General features: G+C 61.9%; 1 protein-coding gene across 1 annotated transcript; it reads right to left on the bottom strand.

The window, feature by feature from the left end:
- Positions 1–203: 203 nt before the first annotated feature.
- Positions 204–9,754, bottom strand: SHH (sonic hedgehog signaling molecule). The gene is made up of 3 exons (XM_004281230.3): positions 9,147–9,754; positions 3,715–3,976; positions 204–1,053 (listed from the first exon to the last, which is right to left on the bottom strand). Exons 1-3 carry the CDS (start codon positions 9,453–9,455, stop codon positions 239–241), a joined length of 1,386 nt encoding a protein of 461 aa, XP_004281278.1. The 5' UTR covers positions 9,456–9,754; the 3' UTR covers positions 204–238.
- Positions 9,755–18,710: the final 8,956 nt, after the last annotated feature.

The raw sequence follows: 18,710 nt of genomic DNA, 5'->3' as shown, positions 1-18,710 counted from the left end.
GGAATCAAAAAATTCAAAAAAATATATATATAAACTAAACACAACAACAGAATTTCTCGGGGTCTTTGATTCCTTATAGTCTACTTTGGACTGTCCTACTTTTTTATTATTATTAATTATTATTATAATTAAAGTCTCATTTCGTGCGCTTTTTCCGTGTGTCATTTGCGGTATCTCGCCCCTCCCCCCGCCCGCCCCGCCCCGCCCCCTCCCGGTGCCCTCCCCGGCCCCCTGGCCTTCAGCTGGACTTGACCGCCATGCCGAGCGGGTGCAAGGCCTCGCTGTCCAACAGCCAGGTGCCTATTTGGTAGAGCAGCTGCGAGTACCAGTGGATGCCCGAGGCGCCTGGCGCGTCAGTCGCACCTGGCGCAGCCGGCGCACCTGGCGCGGCCGGGGGCACGCGGCCGCCGCCCCCGCCCCCGCCGCGGTCCGTGCGCGAGGGCGCCAGCGCGGCCAGGAGCGCGTGCGCCAGGCGGTAGGGCGCGAAGGCCCGGTGCGCCCAGTTGTGCTCCTCTATGACCGCGTAGCACGACGCCAGCACCCGGTTGATGAGGATGGTGCCCTGCGCCGTCAGCGGCGCGTACGCGCCCGTGCTCTCCTCGCGCAGCGTCACGCTGTGCACGGCGGCCGGCAGGAGCCGCCGATCCCCGCCGCGCTCGGCCACCACGTACACGTGCTGGCCAGGGCGCACGCTGCTGGCGAAGAGCGCCCGGCGCTCCGGCGCGCCCCCAGGCGGCCGCCCGGCGCCCGACAGCGCCTCGGGCTCCCGGCCGGCCGAGCCGTTGTGCGGCGCGACAAAGAGCAGGTGCGCGGCGGTGAGCAGCAGACGCTCGCGAGGCTCCCGGGTCTCGATCGCGTAGAAGACCTTCTTGGCGCCGTGGTCGCGGTCCAGGAAGGTGAGGAAGTCGCTGTAGAGCAGCCGGCCCTCGTCGTCGGCAGCCAGCACGCGGTCTCCGGGGCGCAGGTCCTTCACCAGCTTGGTGCCGCCCTGCTCCAGGTGCACCGTGGCCGAGCCCGGGAAGCAGCCGCCCGATTTGGCCGCCACCGAGTTCTCTGCGGGGGGAGAGAAGGGAGAGAAGAGGAGACAGGGCGGTGAGTCCCGAGAGGAAGACGCGACTGGGAAGGGGGGCGCACGCTTGGTGTCCCGCGCGCCCAGACCGAGGAAGCGCGTGGCTCCGGGGAGAGGTGCCGGGCCGGTCCCGCGCGGACCTCCCTCTCCCCATCCCCACCGCCTCGGTGACCAAATTCAGACGCAGACGCATTCCTTAACGACTCTCTTAGGATTGGACTGGCGGTGACAAAGGTCGATTGGCGTCTCCGGCGGGAGGCCGGTTACACTCCTTCCCTTTCGCCTCCCCCCTCCCCCGCCCCTCCCCCGCCCCCGCCGGCTCAGCACACACCCAACCTCGCCACGAATTCAGAGGGTATTTGTTCTCCACTTGGATTCCTCAGGAAGCCTCCTTGAGCTCACCCGGGCGCCGGGGCGCACCCTCCTTTGCTCCCGCCTCCGGCGCGGGGCGCGGCGCCCCCTCGTGCGCTCCGCACCCGGGCTGCACGGCGGGGACCCTCGGCCGCTCCCCGCGCCCCACCCGCCCGCCCCCAGCGCCCAGCGGGGAGCCTTGGTGTCGGCTGGTGGGTGTCGGCCGGTTGGGGGCGAGGGCGGGGCTGAAAAATAGCTGTAGTAGTTGTAGCAACTGGACAAACATTCCAGAGAATTGGCCGAGGTGTGAAAATCGGGGCTTGTGCGGATCTTCTAATTAAAATCCAATAAAGGGCTCGCCATTGTCATTGTAATTTCTGCAACAAATGGGAGGCGCTCTTGGAAGAGGGGCTCCTTCCATCCCCCCACCCCTTCCCGGCTCCCTCTCTCTCTAGCTCTGGGCCGCCCCCTCCCTATTTGCTCAGGTGCAACCCCCCCGCCGCACCCCCGGCGATTCACACGCGGGCTCTCCAGAAGCCCGGGCCTCACAAGCACTATTTGCACAGCCAGGCCTCTCTTCCAAGCACTCGAGATGTGTATTTGAATTTTAAATGGCGGGGCCTGCTCCGAGCTCTGGAAGCGCCGGGTTCTCAAGGCCCCTTGACTACCCGCTTTCTCGGGCCTCTGTCGCTCTCTGAGGCTCACTGTCCCGAGGACAATAATCGGAGTCGGGCGGCGCGCAGGGGGCCGTGGAGGAGGGGCGGGGACGTCCCCGTCTTCTTTGCATTCCAGTCTCCGGGATCCTGCTTTTTGCAAATAGAGATCGCGAGAAAGAATCTTCCTGCTGGAATTACTGAGGGCTTTTAATCTTCTCATCGTTTTCTCCGGCATGAAGTGCGGGGCCGGCCTTTGGAGGCCCGACTTAGCCGCCCGGAATGCGCCCGGGACGCAGGCGAGCCCGAGGCGTCGAGTCGCACGACCCTGCTTGACACGCACCGCCCCGCGCCCGGCCCGTGTGCGCGGAATGCCAATGAGCGGCTCTGCGCGCCGGGCCCGGCTCCCCCGGCGGGGTCCCGGGCCGGACGACCGCTGCTCTTTTGCGAGGAGACCTCGAGGGACCCCCGCCAGGGGGACCCCGCGGACAGGGGTGGCCCGGAGCCGGCGGCGCGCCGCGCCGCGCCGCCATTTAGGAGCCCCGCGAAGTCGGGGCGCGCCTCCCCGGCCTGCTGGCGTCTGAGACCCTTTCCCGGGCTCTAAGCCCAGACCTTCTCCCCAGGCTTCCACACCTTTTCTTTCTGTTGTTACAGGAGGCCACTCTTTTCCTTACCTCCAAAGTGTGCCTCGACACCTTGAAAGTGTTTTTCTACTAACATACGCTATTAAAATACAGTTTAGGTCACAAACAGGCGAAACTGGGGGCGGGGGGAGACGCAGTTCCTCCGAAATTCACTGTGAACTGTCTTGCTAAACGCGCCGGCTTCTGCCGAGAGTTGGAGAGACCTGCTTCCGTGGAGCTGGGGCCTGTGCGCGCGCGCGCCTTCCTTCCGGAGCTGTTCCTCGCCAGCAACAGCGTGTGGCGTTGCAGGCCCAGGGAAGTCAGCCTCACGGAGCCGGGCGGGGGCTCCAGCTGCAGGCTTGGCTTTCCTGGCCCTGCCTGTGGCTCAGGGCAGCCCAGCTGTTTCCTAATAAGGACGGATGCTTCTGGGCTTGCGGCCTCCAGATGTTGGAAGTGGTAACTACCGGCTTTATTACCTCCCATCAGGCCTCTTCCCAAAGGCCGAGTGAGTTAAGTTAGTTCAGAATCCACAGGCTTCCACCCCGGGCAGAACCTCCTGTGCCGGGTGCGGGCCGGTGGCGGGTGGTGAGTAGTTCATTCTTAAGCGCTATTGAGACAGAGGCTCTGGGCCAGAGCTGGCCGACTGGGCAGGGCTGCAGTCTCTCACCAGGACAGTCCCCCCCGCCCCACCATCTTTCCTCCCTGTCTCTGCCACCTGCAGCGGGGACTCCGGAAACAGGGGTGGGGGAAGGCTCAAGAAGCCAGATGCCCTCTGCTTCTGGGCTCGGAGAACGTGGGCCTCTGTGGCCTCAGAGGTAGGGACAGCTCCCGGCTGGGGACCGGGACAGGCCTCACGGAGTCTATTCCCGCCACAGAAACACCAGTCATCACCCAGCCCCCTCCCTGTCTGCCCCCCTCCTCCCCACTTTCCTCCTTCCCGTGAGCCGGGCTTTGGGGCGCGGATCTGGAGCTGCTGGGGGGTGCTGTCGGCATGGGTGGGGTGGGCCCGCCCCCTCACCTGCTTTCACCGAGCAGTGGATGTGTGCTTTGGACTCGTAGTAGACCCAGTCGAAGCCGGCCTCCACGGCCAGGCGTGCCAGCATGCCGTACTTGCTGCGGTCGCGGTCCGAGGTGGTGATGTCCACTGCACGGCCCTCGTAGTGCAGCGACTCCTCTGAGTGGTGGCCGTCCTCGTCCCAGCCCTCTGTCACCCGCAGCTTCACTCCTGGCCACTGGTTCATCACGGAGATGGCTAAGGCGTTCAACTTGTCCTTGCACCGCTGTGGAGAGAAGGGGCACCCAGCGCCCGTGAGCGTCCGGGCCTGCCCCAACCCTACCCCTGGGCTGCTCTGCCCAGCCCCCCAGGATGCGGGCTGTGCGCAGAGGTAGGGAGACAAGGCCAGGCCTGGAACCGGCCGGCCTGTTCCGGAGAGGGGGAGCTCGGCTAGGGAGGAGGGGGTGGCATCGTAGGAGGAGGCACGTCCTCTCGGAGGCGACTTGAGCGCCTTTCTCCACACCTGAAATAGCAGAGCCCCCGTCACGGCCTGAGAGGCAGATGAAATGTCTGTCTTCGAAATAAGTAAACTGCGTGGTTTTGGACAGTGGCTGCAGCAGCCTCCAGGAGCACCCTAGGCTATGGCCCGCGTCCTCCTCCACGATGCCCTCCACGCCCCTGCCCTCTTCTGTGGCCCCATCGCTCCACACCTGTGCAAGGCTCCACCCAACTCCCGGGACAAACTCCCTCTCAGGAGGCGGGAGAGAGGCCCCGGGTGCAACTTAGCCGTAGAAAGAAAAATACACGGTATACTTCTTACAGAGTTAAAAGCTTTGCCTTATCTCTGCCCTGCGCCTATCTGAGGTGAGAATTAAGCCAAAGGTAGAGAGGGTGGTGGGACCCTGATAGCAGCTGAAGGGGTGGGGGAACCAGAAGTGAAAGGCAACCAGGTGAGTTATAATTTTCAATAAGACCAGGGCCGGATGACAAACATTCTTTATCTGGACAGCCACATTCCTTTTCCCCGTGGAACTCTTTTCTCCCGGCTTTTCTGTGGTCTGATTGTGTCCCTTGTTTTCCTTAACCTGTCCCCTCCCCCCCTCTTGTTTTCTTGGCCGGCGCAGAATGGTGTCCTGCAAGTTTGAAGAGCCAACTTAAGAGGTGGAGGGGGGAGGGGAGGGGAGGGGAGGGGGAGGGGAGCCAGAAAGGCCTGGGGCCTCTGAGCTCTTGCCTTAGGGAGGCTTCTCCTGGAAACCGCCCTTGGGGTTCCCCCCACCTCCCACAAGGAAGCTGCCAGTAGGAGCAAAGAAGCGGTGAATAGGCGGGACTCAAGCCAGGGTAAAGCTGTGGGAGTTCCCATATAATTCTCGGGTCCCATTCAGACAAGGATGCAGGAAAGAGTCGAATCACCTGCGTGTTTGTGTGCACAGTGACTCGCTGGGCGTTCATACTGCGGCTGGTGCGGGGTTGGAAAAAGGGGAGGTGGTGACAAAGTCATGATGGGGGCGTCCCCCAGAGAGGCAGACTCAGGAGGGATAGGGGACAATTCCAAGTTGACTTCTGCAGAGGGTAGGGCTGATATCCGGGCGGGGACCCCGGTTACCGAGATGACCAGCCGGCCCCAGCAAGGACCCTATTATAGCCTGGGGGAACTCTTTCTTACAGAGCGCGGGGGAGACGGAGGGCTGGGCAAGGCCGCTGCCGCGTTTTAAGGGGATGCGACCGATTGCGCGACAGGAAAAGACCTGTGTAGTTGGCAGCAGTAAAAACCAGTATATGGTTGTAGAGTTAGACATACAGCAAGTGTGTGTGTGTGTGTGTGTGTGTGTGCGTGCGTGCGCGCGCGCGCGTGGTGGAGGGAGGGAGGGCAGAAGGCTAGGGGGCGGTCCTGGTAACAGGTCAGCGCTTGCAGGTTTCTAGGCCCGCCAACAGTTTTCTTAAAAAAAAAAAAAGTCAGAAGGACAGAGTTTGAGTGAGGTCATCTTGAGGATTGAATGCGTTTTACATGAAAATCAATCAGTAAACCAGGGTCAGTTTAGAGCCGGGATGTGGAACCGGCTGCGCAGGCGCACACCACCGACGCGCACACGCAGACACTCGCTTCCCGAGCCCCCATCGCAGCCCAGCTCCCTGCTTTCGGGGGGCAGATGAAGCTTTCAGTGGCTTCCCCCGGGGCCGCTGGCGAGGGGGAGGGCAGGAAGGGGAGCACGTGTACCATCCCCCAGCGTTCTGAGCTGCGCCACTCGGACAAGAGATGGAGACCCCAGGCGAGGAACCCAGGGCCGAGGCAGGCCCGGGCTCCGCCAGGCGCAACGCGGCCTCGGCCCGCGGCTGCAAGAGTCTCTGCGCCCCGGCCGGGCGGGATCGTCGCGGGCAGACCCGGGAAGCCCGGGCCGGTTATCAATTCACTGGGTCGTGTACCGCGAATCAACCCCGCCTCTGTGCAGCCACCGTGAAGCCCAGAGGGGCCGACGGGCCCGGCTTTGTGTCGGCGGAGGCCAAGTTGTTCCCCACGCCCGAGCTCCCGCGCCACCTCCCCAGTCTGCGCAGCCGCTCCGCGCCCGGGAGCCGAGCAGGGACTGTCACCGCCGACGCCCACGGGCTTCCCCAGCGCGGGGGAGGGGGTGTCCCGACTTCAGAAGGGTCCCTTCGGGTCCCCGCACACACCTCTCGCCGCTCCTCCTCCCCCCTCCGGAAAACCAGGCCCCTCCCTTCAAACCCACACCTGAGCGCCGCTCCCCGGGGCCGCCACGCACCCGGAAATCTGCCCAACGTGGCGCCTTGGGCCGGTCCCCCGCGCAGCCCGCAGGCCGGCCCCTCGCGGCCTCCTGCCCCCTCGGAGCCCCTCGGCACCGCGGCCTGCGGGGAGAGCGTGTCTGTCTGCGCTTCCCCCTCTCGGAGTTAATATTAACCAGGGGCTCATGCGTTCCTGAACTGCTCTGAAAGTTCCACTGGGGACGATCTTGCCATGGTTGAGGGACTTGGGCGACAGTCACATTAGGGAGACAGAGACACGCAGAGACGGGGGAGGAGGGACACGCACCCGAGAGCAGAGTCTAGGTGGTTATCTTAAGTGGGGGGCCGGGGGGGGGAGCAGGTGCCCCAGGAGCCCGGGAGGCGTTGCCGCTTCCCCTTCCCCCGGCCCTGCCCTCACCTCCCAGGTCCCCCGCCTTCCCCACTTTAACTCTTAGGACCGGGGACGCAGGAAGGACGGGGAAGGGGTAAAGCAGGGGGCGCCTTTCAGGCCACCCCCCCTCCCCAGCCTCCAGGTTTTTAGGGCACGTTTTTGGGGCCCGTGGTACACGCCTGGCTTGGCTCTCCCCACCCCACTCCGACGTCGGCTGCCCCTCCCCCCTCCTTTTGTGCTGGGAACGGGAATAGCCACTGCCCAGGGAAAAAAGTATTTGTTTTCGTTTCGTTCGTCTGAGGGAAGTTGACAGAAGGTCAGAAGTTCAAATGCTGCCAGCGCACGCTGCGGCCAGAGCGGCCGGGCGCCGGGCCGCGCGGCTGTAGGTCCCGGCGGGGCGGCCGGGGGCGGCGGGGCGAGGGACCCGGCGGGGGGCTCGGGCCGGGCGCCCAGGCCCGCGAGGCGCCTCCTCCCTGGAACCAGCTTCTCCCTCCCGCCCGGGCCCGCCGGGCCCGCCCGCACCGCCTCGGCAGCCGGGCCGTCGGAGCGCCGCCGGGAGCCCTGGCCGAGCCCGCGCTCGGGCGCGTGGAGGGGCCGGCGGGCGGCCGCAGCCCAGCCCCGCGCGCACTGAAACCCGAGCCGCGAGATCGATAACCCGGGAGTAAGTGGAGCCGAGATGCGTCTGCCCGGGTGCGCGGCTCCGCGCGCTCGCACTTGTAGGCGGGGCGGCGAGGCCCGGGGCCCCGGGCAGGGCGCGGGCCGGGACCCGCTCCCTCCCGCGTCGGCCCGGCGCGGACCGCGGCGGCCGCTGAGCCCTCCGGCTCGGGGACCTGCGGCGTCCCCGCCCCCGCCGCTTTCTCTGGCCTCGCGCCCCTCTCCTCGGTGCCGAGGGATCCCGGGAAGGCCCCTGCCCTCCCGCCGGGACCGAGGGTGACCAGGGGGTCGGAGCCCCAGACGAGCTGGAGAAGCGCCCGCAGCCGGCCGCACGCGCAGGGCACCCCGCGGCCTGCGCAGAGTTAATTGCGGCTCGCGCTGCTCTCGGGCACAGGCGCGCGCGTCCACACTCGCGGTCCAGATTTAAGGTGGTCGGGAGCAGATGCGAGCGAGCCGGGGACGAGGACCCTCTCCTCCCCTCCCTCTCCGCCTCCGTCCGTCAGCTGGAGCCCGCTACCCCGCATGCCCCTGGCCTTCCTCGGCTCCGCAGCAAGGCCGGGCATCGGGCTGGGGAGCGGAGCGGCCGGGAGGTGTCTCCTCGGTCCCTCCCACCCCCAGCCTCCCCTGCACTTGCGCCCCGCCAGCGCCGCTCCGTCAGCTGCGGTGCGCTCCTGGCCCTAAAGGTAGGACTTGAATATTTTAATAGGGCAATAAAAAAGATGTTGACCTATATTTGCCAGGAAAGCCATTTCTAGCTTCAGTTATACGTGCCTGGAGTTGCAGAAAGTCTGCCATTGACGGGCAGATTGGCAGCCAGAAGTCTCAAACGGAGGCGGAGAGGGAGAGAGGAATGCGTGCTTTGCTTTGGTTCTTCTTTCCAGCCCCCCCTCCCGCTAATATCTAGTCGCTCCTAATTTCCTATGCAAGCAGGTTGAAAACTAGCGTGATGCAATGCCAGTAAGTTCTAAGTCCCTCCCCTCAAGTACCGCGGGCTCGGGAGAATAAGAGGGCATCCTTAAAGAAATATCGATACATTCACACTCTGATGGGCACAAGTGCCAGCGATGGAATCGCAGTGGAGCTATGTGATACGGTCAGGGACTAGCCCAGCCGCCTCTGGAGCCCCGACCTTTTGTCAGCCCGGCCTCCTGGCTTTTCCAGTTGAGGGTCTTTGGTGGGGGGCGGCGGGGGGGGGTAGCAGTGGTGGGAAAGAAAAACACAGAGGAGAAGGGAAACGTGTAAGCGCCGAGGCTACACTTGTACAGTGATCTGGACGCCACTCTATGTTTATGGGGGAGATGCTTGCCCCCTCCCTCCATTCCCACTCCCAACTTGGAAAGGACAGATGCCCCCAAAGTGAAGGTCTCCCCAAGTTACAAGCCAGAGCTGAGGCAGGATGGGAAGGCCATCCCAGCAGGACAGATCAAATCAGGGCCATGCAAGGACCACATCTCCTAGCGTCCTTATGCCCACCCCCCAGCCTAAACTTCTCCGGCTGGACCCTTCACCTCCATTCCCCTCCAGGAAGAGGAAGGGGTGGTAGGCCGGCAGGTGGGTGGGGAAGGAGAGGACAAAATCGGCTTTCTACCTGCCTGAAGAGCAAACAGACTGAACGGCATGGTTACACATAACCCCTTGGAAGCAACACATTCCACGCCCCGTGCTGGGTTTCTACCTGAGTCATCAGCCGGTCCGCTCCAGTGTTTTCTTCATCCTTAAATATGATGTCAGGGTTGTAATTGGGGGTGAGTTCCTTAAATCGCTCCGAGTTTCTGGTGATCTTCCCTTCATATCTTCCACTGGCCCCTAGGGTCTTCTCGGCCACGTTGGGGATGAACTGCTTGTAGGCTAAAGGGGTCAGTTTTTTTGGGTTCCGCCTCTTCCCAAATCCCCGGCCGGGTCCGCACGCAAGCCCCGAGCACATCAGCAGTGAAGAGACCAGCACCACCAGCAGACATCTCGCCAGCAGTAGCATCTCGTCCATGGAGCCCGGGGACCTCAAGGCTGGCCCGAGCAGGTCTGAGTGCGCGAGGGTGCGGGTGTGCGAGTGTGTGTGCCCGTGCGCTCTCCCTCCCTCGCTCGCTCCGGCTGGCTGCTGGCGCCCTCGCTCTCTGCCTCTCGCTCTTTCTCTTCCTATATAACCTTGCCCGCCGCCGCTGCGGGGGACTCGCCACCGATCCCCACCCAGACGGGGGCTGGAACGGCAGGCTGCTGGCCGCTGATAACGGAACACATCGGAGTTGGGGCTCAAGACAGCAATCAAAAGACAAAAAGAGTCTGATTTTAAATGGTCGCAAGCCTGAGAGCTTGTGCGAGAGGCTGCCTTCAGTACTATATTATAGCTGGCAGGGGCGCATCTGATTGGCCGAAGCAGCACAGGCTTCTCTTCTGATGTTTAACCCTAAAAAAGACTAATTTTTTTTCCTGTGGCTGCTTTATTTTTACCTGAAGGCTTCTAGTTAAAAGAGAAAAACATCTTTACCGAGACAAAGGTGAGAGGGAGAGAGGAGGCACGTTGCTCCGGATAACGTCAGCTACCCCCTGCCCGGGGCACACCTCCCGTTCCCCCTTCACTTTCTCCAGAATGGTAGATGCTTCAGTTAAAACCAACTTAAGTTTTTAAAGGACAATCTAGACCCACCGCCACCCCCCCCACCCCCGGCCAAGCTTCCATCACCAAACAAATAGTCTCTCAAATGTTTGAGGGGCAAAGCTGCCCAGGTCTTATCTAAATATTTTCCCAGAGACTTTATCATGCAGGCCAGGGCTCCCTGCAGTTGAAAGAAAGAGGGGCCTGTGCCCCCTCCCGAATATTCCAGTTGCCACGCCGGGCCGGGACTGCACGTAACGTAGTGCTATTTGAAGTGCTTTAAGCACCTTAGAAAAACTTGAAAATGCTGCTCCTTTATGTGGTTCAATTAATGCATTATTTTTAACTCTCTGGAAGTGGAATGGAGGCGTGCTCAGGGGCTGGTGCAGAGGGGACGATCCGGCTGGCTGGGCCCAAGCGGGTCTGGGGGCTGAACCCCAGCTCAGAGGAGGGAGCTGGTGCTGGTGCCTGCGTGGTGGGTGGAGGCCCATTGTGCCTGGGGGCAGCGGCGAGTGGGCAAGGCTGTGCACACGCACCAACCCCATGATTCAATCGATCGGAGCAAAGTGCAGGCCAGGGGATGAGCTGGATGTGAAATTCAGGTTCCTTCCACATCACGCCGAGCTGGCTTCCCCTGGAGCTTGGCAGGCCCATCCTCAGGGTCCTGGGGGCTGTAGCCCGAGTGGGGCAGGGCCCTGGGGGCACAGCGTTCTGGTCAAAGAGGGGCGTGCAGAAGAGGGCCCGGTGCTCAGAGCCGGCGATGCTGGAGCCCCCAATTCCTGCACTTTGAGAAACAAACTAACTTAAAAAGTCTTATTGAGACCAGGAAAAGAAAATCGGAGATTCCCCCTTTTTGCAGAATATGCCCTCCTCCTTCTGGGCCCTCCCTGTCTCACTCTGACACAGCAACTGCTCTGGAGTGGGACGCGGGAGTGAGGGTTCTTCGTGTGGAGTGGACGGAGCGAGACCCGGCTGTCACTCTGTGCAGTTAGGCGCTCTCCCTTGACCCCAGCGCGAGAGAGGCCGGGTCGGTCCTCAGAACAATGGGACACTTGCCGCAGTCTGGGTAAGCTCCAGTGCAGACAGACTTTTCCTCTGGGTGTGGGGAGCGTGGAAGGGGACATCGAAAGAAGCTGTAGTTGGGCCTTTGCAGACACTGAGCATCTCCAAGCCTCTGCTGGCCAGGAGCGCATCCCCACCCCGCCTCTTCCATTCTCTGATTTGTGAAGCATCAGCCCAACTTCCTCAAGGCCTCCCAGTGGAACCGACGCAGCAAGGTCACACTGTCCTGGACCCAGGAGGGTGGGCCTGCCTCAAGTGGTCGCCACGCAGCCAGCGTTGTGACACTGCTGGGCATGCGGGCTTGAGAAGCCACCGGCGCGCTGGGGACACTCCAGCCTCCTGATTCCCTCCTCCCCTCTTTTCCGGCTCAGGCAAAGGCGAAGGGGCCGCAGCACCGGGTCTCAACCCCCTGGCGGGAGACCGGGCAGCCTGTGTGGCCACCGCATGAGCAGGGATGCCCGCCCGAGATCTCGCAGGTGCCGGGACCCCCAGACCCAGAGCCTGAGCTGCAGAGAGCTCTGCGTGGCTCCGAGACTTGGGGGCTCGGCTCCCTCCAGGTGGGGAGCAGGCAGGACAGGAGATGGGAGGTCCCGGCCGTCAGGCCTCCTCAGCCCAGGGGGCCCAGGCTCGGGCAAAGACACCTCCTGTCCGTCTCGGCCAGCCCTGGACACCCCGAGAGCCTGCCAGGGCCGCCTGCCTGGGAGCTGGCCAACCCTCAAGAATGAAATAACGATGGACCGTAAACCCACCACTCTGAATTCCGAGGGCTGCTCCCCGGGGCGGGTGGGGCTGGGGTGCGATGGGGAGTCAGGACAAGGATCAACTGTAGCTTGTGTGTTTACTGCCCTGGAAACACGGGCGTCAGCCGAGCCACCCTGAGCCTGAGGTCTCGCCCTCCCCCCACTTCCCCTTCCTTTCATCCCGCCCCCTCCCCACTTCCCAGACAGCAGACACTGTCCTCTTCCACCTCCAGACGCCAGATGGCTCCCTCTCTTTGCCTTTGCCCCTCCAGACCATCTGGGCCCCTCCCCGTGCGGGTCAGAGGTTCCAGACCCCAGCCTCTTCCTGACCTGGCCCGACATCCCAGGTAACCTCAGGAGCCATTTCTAATTTGTCTGGGCTCCGCCCTTCTTTCCCATGGTCATCTGCCCTCTTCCCTCCATACCCCTCCCCACCTCCATCGCCCATCCCTGCCCACCTCCATCCCCCATCCCTGCCCACCTCCATCCCTCCATCCCTGCCCACCTCCATTCTCCCATCCCTGCCCACCTCCATCCCCCAATCCCTGCCCACCTCCATCCTCCCATCCCTCCCCACCTCCATCCTCCCATCCCTCCCCACCTCCATCCCCCATCCCTCCCCACCTCCATCCCTCCCCACCTCCATCCCCCATCCCTCCCCACCTCCATCCCTCCCCACCTCCATCCCCCATCCCTCCCCACCTCCATCCCCCATCCCTCCCCACCTCCATCCCCCATCCCTCCCCACCTCCATCCCTCCCCACCTCCATCCCCCATCCCTCCCCACCTCCATCCCTCCATCCCCCCACCTCCATCCCTCCATCCCTCCCCACCTCTATCCCTCCCCACCTCCATCCCCCATCCCTCCCCACCTCCATCCCCCATCCCTCCGCACCTCCATCCCCCATCCCTCCCCACCTCCATCCCCATCCCTCCCCACCTCCATCCCCCATCCCTCCCCACCTCCATCCCTCCATCCCCCCCACCTCCATCCCTCCATCCCTCCATCCCTCCCCACCTCCATCCCTCCCCACCTCCATCCCTCCATCCCTCCGCACCTCCATCCCCCATCCCTCCCCACCTCCATCCCTCCATCCCCCCCACCTCCATCCCTCCATCCCTCCACACCTCCATCCCCCCATCCCTCCCCACCTCCATCCCCCATCCCTCCCCACCTCCATCCCCCATCCCTCCCCACCTCCATCCCCCATCCCTCCCCACCTCCATCCTTCACCAGCATCCCTGTTGAGGACAGGTGGCTGCCTGTCTTCTGCCCCCACCCCCAGGAGGCGCCTCCCAGGCCCGGCCCCTGCCTTCCCACCAGCCCCCACCGCTAGATGGCCTCCTCACTCTGCCTTCAGGCTCTGGGTCTGCAGGTTTGGGAAAAATATGTGCAGACCAGGTTGGGAGGGCCCTGAAAGCGGGGCTAGACAACTTGGTCATCCTCCCCTGATCCCCCCATTAGTTTTTGCAATCCCCCATTTCCCTTTTCCCAGTGTGGTACCCGCTGGGCCCTACAGCTGGCACTCTGGCCTCCCCATCGAAGCCGCTGCCTACCACACTCATCCAGGGCTCACCTGGACTCCAGTCTCTGGGTTTGGGCTCTAATCTTACATCCCCTCCTCCTTGTATCCCTCACTTTGACTCCTCTTCCTGATAATACTTGTACTCATTCTCTTTCCATCCAATCATCCAGTTTCAATTTCTTTCTGGTTTTGTTCCAGTTTTGGCAAATTGAATCTCCGTTGTTACGGTTCTCCTAGAGATTGCCAGCCAGGGCCCCTCTGAATTTTGGAGGGATGGGGTCCTTCAGCGCTGCTCTCCTAACACCATGTTCCCTGCTGACCTGGGCCTGGGGGATGAGTCTCCGGCTTCCTGGAGGGGTCCAGGGAAGGCCCTGCCGTTCACAACCAGAGCCCTCACCTGGGTGCACCGCAGCTGCTGCCGCCTGCATGCATGGCCCCGTAGAGCTGCAGCAGTGGCGATGGCAGTGGCAGGAGGAACTGGTGGGGAGGCCCGCGGCTCTGGCTGTGCTGGCACGAGGGGCCAGTGGGGCGATGCCGTCCTCGCGGGCTGGCGCTTGCAGGGCAGCCATTCTCAGCAGAGCAGAGCGGAGAGAGGGCCCCGCCCCGCCAGGGGATGGGCAGGCTGCTGCACGCTGCAGCAGGCCTAGGGGTAGGACCTGGGCGTCTTCCAGGCCTCAGGCACTCTTTGAAGCAGGAGCACAGGTGGCATCGAGGCCCCTTCTATCCTGAGGACTTACGATTCCCTCCCTTACTTGGGAAGGGCCTGGTGGGCCCAAGCTGCCGCACGGCCGAGGGGCTGTGTGTGTCTGCAGGGGCCAGAGCTGGGTTCGGAGCGGCCCGGCTCGGACTCAGCCCTGCCTCTGGGGGGGTAGGCGCTGCGGACGAGATGCACCTGTCCAGGGAGTGAGGACTCCGGGCTGCATCTGCCTGCGTCCTGTGTCCACCGGGCTGGTAGAGCCCCTGGCTGGCTGTCCCCGCCTCTCTGAAGGAGGGTAGCTGCGACCCTTCTTGGCAGGAAGCAGAGCGCTTACATCATCTGGGCAACTTCTGTGCAGACGTTTTCTTTTAAATAAAAAAGGGATGCAGTGCTGACACGCAGAAACAGAAGCCATTTCTCTACAGGAGCAGAGAGAGCACAGAGGCTCCCCAGGCGGCGGCTTCGGTGTTTGCCCTCCGCTGTCCAGGGAGCATCCCCGGCATCAAGACTCCCGGGTCCCAGCCGCCGGGGCACCCTTGTGGCTCCAGGTCTGCCCTCCTCCGCCCTCTCCCTCCTGGCCAGTCACCCGACCGCTCCTGAGCCCTGTTGCATGATGGCCATCAATACTGTGGTTCCACGTTTGCCTCGTCCAGCAGTCTCTCCACGGCGGGAAACAGAGAGCCGGAACTGGCCCTACTTGCCCGCTGTGAGCACCCCTCCTGGCCCCTTAGGTTTGTCCCTCGGATGCCTCGGCCGCCTCGGCCCCTCCCCGAGGATGCACCTCTGGTTTGGGGTGGCTTCCCGGGGCCTTTTGGCTATGTCGGGCACCAGCCACGTGTGGAGCTGGGGAGGCCCTGTGGGTCCCACTTGGCCAGGCAGCTTCCAGAAGGTGCATCCCCTCCCCCACCCCCTTCTTTGCTGTCGTGAAAGAGGGCGATGCCACATCCCTCTTAAAGGCACAACCAAGAGCAAGAAACACAGAGGCATCGGGTGGAGGGGGCCAGGCAGGGGCAGAGGAGGGGGCTAGGAAGCGGGGTCAGGCGTATCAGGAGGCGGGATAGGGCGCAGAAGGGGAAACTGAGGTGCGAACACACATTTGGGCTTGACAACGTTAGCGAAAGCCGCTGGGACCTCAGCAGTTCGACAGACCCCGGACCCAACATTTGGGGGGTGCTAACAAGAACCCCTGGGAGGGTGGCCGGTGGCTCTGGCTGGGGGGAGTTTCCCGGGGAGACAGATGCCACACCACAGGGCTCGGCCCTCTAGGGGCTGGGCTAGGAGGAGAAGGACGCTGTGGGTGAGGGAGGCGCCGTCCCCGGGGGTCCCGTGGCCCCTCACCTGGTGGAGGCGTACAGCGGCCTGGCTGATGGGGGTGTCCTCTTGTGTTTGCCAAGCATCTCAGCCAGAGTGTCACTCGGTGAGAAGGGAAATCTCACCTGTGACTTTGGGTAATCGGATTTGCTTATTCAGTGTTTATTATACGTTTTCATTGTGCTTAGATAAAATTCGGTTAATCAATGCCCACAACCCATTGCACAGGTGAGGAAAACGAGGTACAGAGAGGTGAGATCTCCTGTCCGGGCACTTACAGAAGATGTGACAGAGGGTGGCCCTGCCCTAGAGGCGGGCTCGAGGTCTCTGCCGGGCGGACGCCAGCACACATGAGCAGCAGGTGACTGTGCCCAGAGCCCCTTAGCAGTGAGTGGGCAGCATGGACCAGACTGACCTCTGTCTTCAAGCTCCGGGTTCTGCACCCCTGAGTCCCAGGAGAGACACCCAGCAACGCTGTGTTTCCAGGCTGGCCGTGGGGCTGCCCCTGAGCTGTGGGCAGAAGCGTGGGTTTCAGGTTAGGCATATGCCCAGGTACATCATTTCTATGAATCCTTGAATTATTTGTTTATTTTTTAACGCCTTTATTGGAGTATAATTGCTTTACAATGGTGTGTTAGTTTCTGCTTTATAACAAAGTGAATCAGTTATACATATACATATGTTCCCATATCTCTTCCCTCTTGCGTCTCCCTCCCTCCCACCCTCGCAGTCCCACCCCTCTGGGTGGTCACAAAGCACCGAGCTGATCTCCCTGTGCCATGCGGCTGCTTCCCACTAGCTAGCTATTTTACGTTTGGTCGTGTATATAAGTCCAGGCCACTCTCTCGCTTCGTCCCAGCTTGCCCTTCCCCCTCCCCGTGTCCTCAAGTCCATCCCCTACGGCTGCATCTTTCCCTGAATTATTGATCTCTCAGATGACTGTGGAAGAGAACACAGTGCAGCATGAGAGAAACCTCTGACCGAGAGCAGCCCTCCTGGGCGGGCCTCTCGTGAGATGTCTCTGTTTTAGGATTTGGGACCTTCGCCAGGAGGGGACCACTGCTGCTTCAGAACGACAGAGATTTTCAGACACAGGACTTCCCAAGCCCGCCTCACCTTCGGGTCCTCTGTTATTGTTACTCAGCATCCTGTTCACCACGTGACAGCGTGTGGGTCTCCAGGGCCTTTGATCAGCCCCGTCGGGGAGGGAGTGGCAACCAGCTTGCCGGGCTGTCCGTCTGCAGGGTGGGGGGCAGAGGTGGTCCGACACACGACCCATCACTGTGGCAGGATGCTGCGCCTTTCTTTCCTCTTTTTGCAGCTTTTGCTGGTTTCAGTTTTATTTTTCACAGATTATTGTGATACATAGATCCAGGCAGACAACACGATTCCCCACAGCTAAGTCAGCCTGGGCCTCCTGTGGCCTCAGAGCCGCCAGGGCAGGGCCCCGGCATCTCGGGCGGGATGGAGCATCTGGAAGTCTCACCGGCTGCCTTTCGCCTCTTGGTCTCTGAGTGTGTTTACTTTAGCACCATTCTGTGCTCTGTCCTGGTTGTCCTGATGTGGACTAATTCCCCGGGGCTGCTGGAACGAAACGCCACAGGCTGGGGCTTAAGACAACAGACATGCACTGTTTCACAGGCTGGAGGCCAGAGGCCTGAGCTCCAGGGATCGGCAGGGCCATGTCTCCCTGACGGCGCCGGGGAGGGTGTCTCCCTCGCCTCTCTCTTAGCCTCTGGTGTTGCCGCAGCCCTTGGCATCTTACGGTTTGCTGATGTGTCACTCCAGCCTCTGCCTCCACGGTCCCCTCCCTGGCCGTCCCCTCCCTGTGTGCCTGTGGTCTCTCCTCCTCTTAGAAAGACACCAGTCACTGGGTTGGGGCCCACCTGACACCAGTGTGGCCCCATCTTCACTAATTCCACCTGCAAAGACCCTAGTTCCCACTAAGGCCACGCTTGCAGGTACCGGCTTGGTCTTGAACAAGTTTTTTGGCCCCAGCTGAACCCACCACACATGGATTAAACATTAGCTCTTCAGTAAGAGGCCACGTTCTCTCCAGCCCCTGCAGGTAAACGCTTGGTCAGGACGAACAAGACCTGGGACCTTGTTTCCTCCTGGGCTGGAAGGAGGTGATTACGATCTGAGGGCGGGGGGCATCATGCTCCTGTCACAGGTGAGGCGACAGAGGCCACAGGACTCCCTACCAAGAGCTGGCATCTGATCTGGGCATTCCCCCCCACCCCGCCCCCACCAGAGCTGCAGCCCACGGTTCTGGGGTCTTTAATCATACATGTCTCTTTTGATTAACTTAGACGGGGCAGATTCCAGACTTATTACTCTCCTGCGTTTCTGTCTGCTGCGTGTGGGTCACCCACGCCGTCCCCGCAGGACCCATGGTCAGTCCGTGGCCCAGCCAGTGAACTTCTCCATCACTTTCGCCCTCTAGCTCGGCATCCACCTTCGGGGACAGCTGTGGCCTCTCGCCCTCCATGGAGTCCGTCGGTCTCCCCACATCTCAACCTGTGGACCCCGGACGCCAGTGTGTCATGCCCTTGGAGTCAAGCTGATGGCCTCTGTGTCACTGCTCACATGCATATTTAACTTTGAGGGTTGTTACTTGCCTTCCGTCATTGGGGTCGCTATTTGTATCCTCAACACGTTTGCTAATTTCCAGAAGAGCCTTCAGGGTGTGAGTCTTATTCATCTCTGTAAGTCCCGCAGCTTCGGCTCAGAAGATGCTCAATAAATATTTGTCAATTGACAGATGTTTCTTATTAATTAGCCAGTTCAACTGGTGATGTGCTGTGAAATGCACTCTGATGGAAAAGAAACTCAACAAAACAAAGCAAGCTAACAATAGCAACAGAGATCTCAGGTCTCAAGTTCAGGCTCCAGGTACTTCCTTCCTGCTGGACAGGGCTCTGGGGACCTCGGTCTTCGTTGGCTGTGATCTCGGAGTTGGCCTCAGAGGGGCCGAGGGGTGGAGGTCCTTCTCCTATTCCAACACGTTGTCCTTTGAGCCCAGGGCTCTGACAGGAGCAGCCAGAGGGCCGGGGAGTGTGGCCCGAGTCCAGGCCACGTCTCTGTAGCCGGTAGGACCGAGCTGGGGCTGGACGCTCTTTGACGTCCACTATTTGTGCCTCTGAGCGTATTTCCCCCTCTGTGAAATGGGGCGAAGGCTTGGGTTGCAGGGTTCGCTCAGTAAGTGGCGCTGCCCAGCTGGCGCCTGCCCGACGTGGGCTCCGAGCTGAACACAAGCGGTTTCGCGGTTAGACCGACGGACGTAGCTGCTAGATCCTTGTTTCGCGCAGTT

This window comes from Orcinus orca, chromosome 9, assembly GCF_937001465.1.
Source record: "Orcinus orca chromosome 9, mOrcOrc1.1, whole genome shotgun sequence".
Lineage (NCBI taxonomy): Eukaryota > Metazoa > Chordata > Mammalia > Artiodactyla > Delphinidae > Orcinus > Orcinus orca.
The sequence above is the reverse complement of the archived record's forward strand: the minus strand, read 5'-3'. Positions and strand labels throughout refer to the sequence as shown.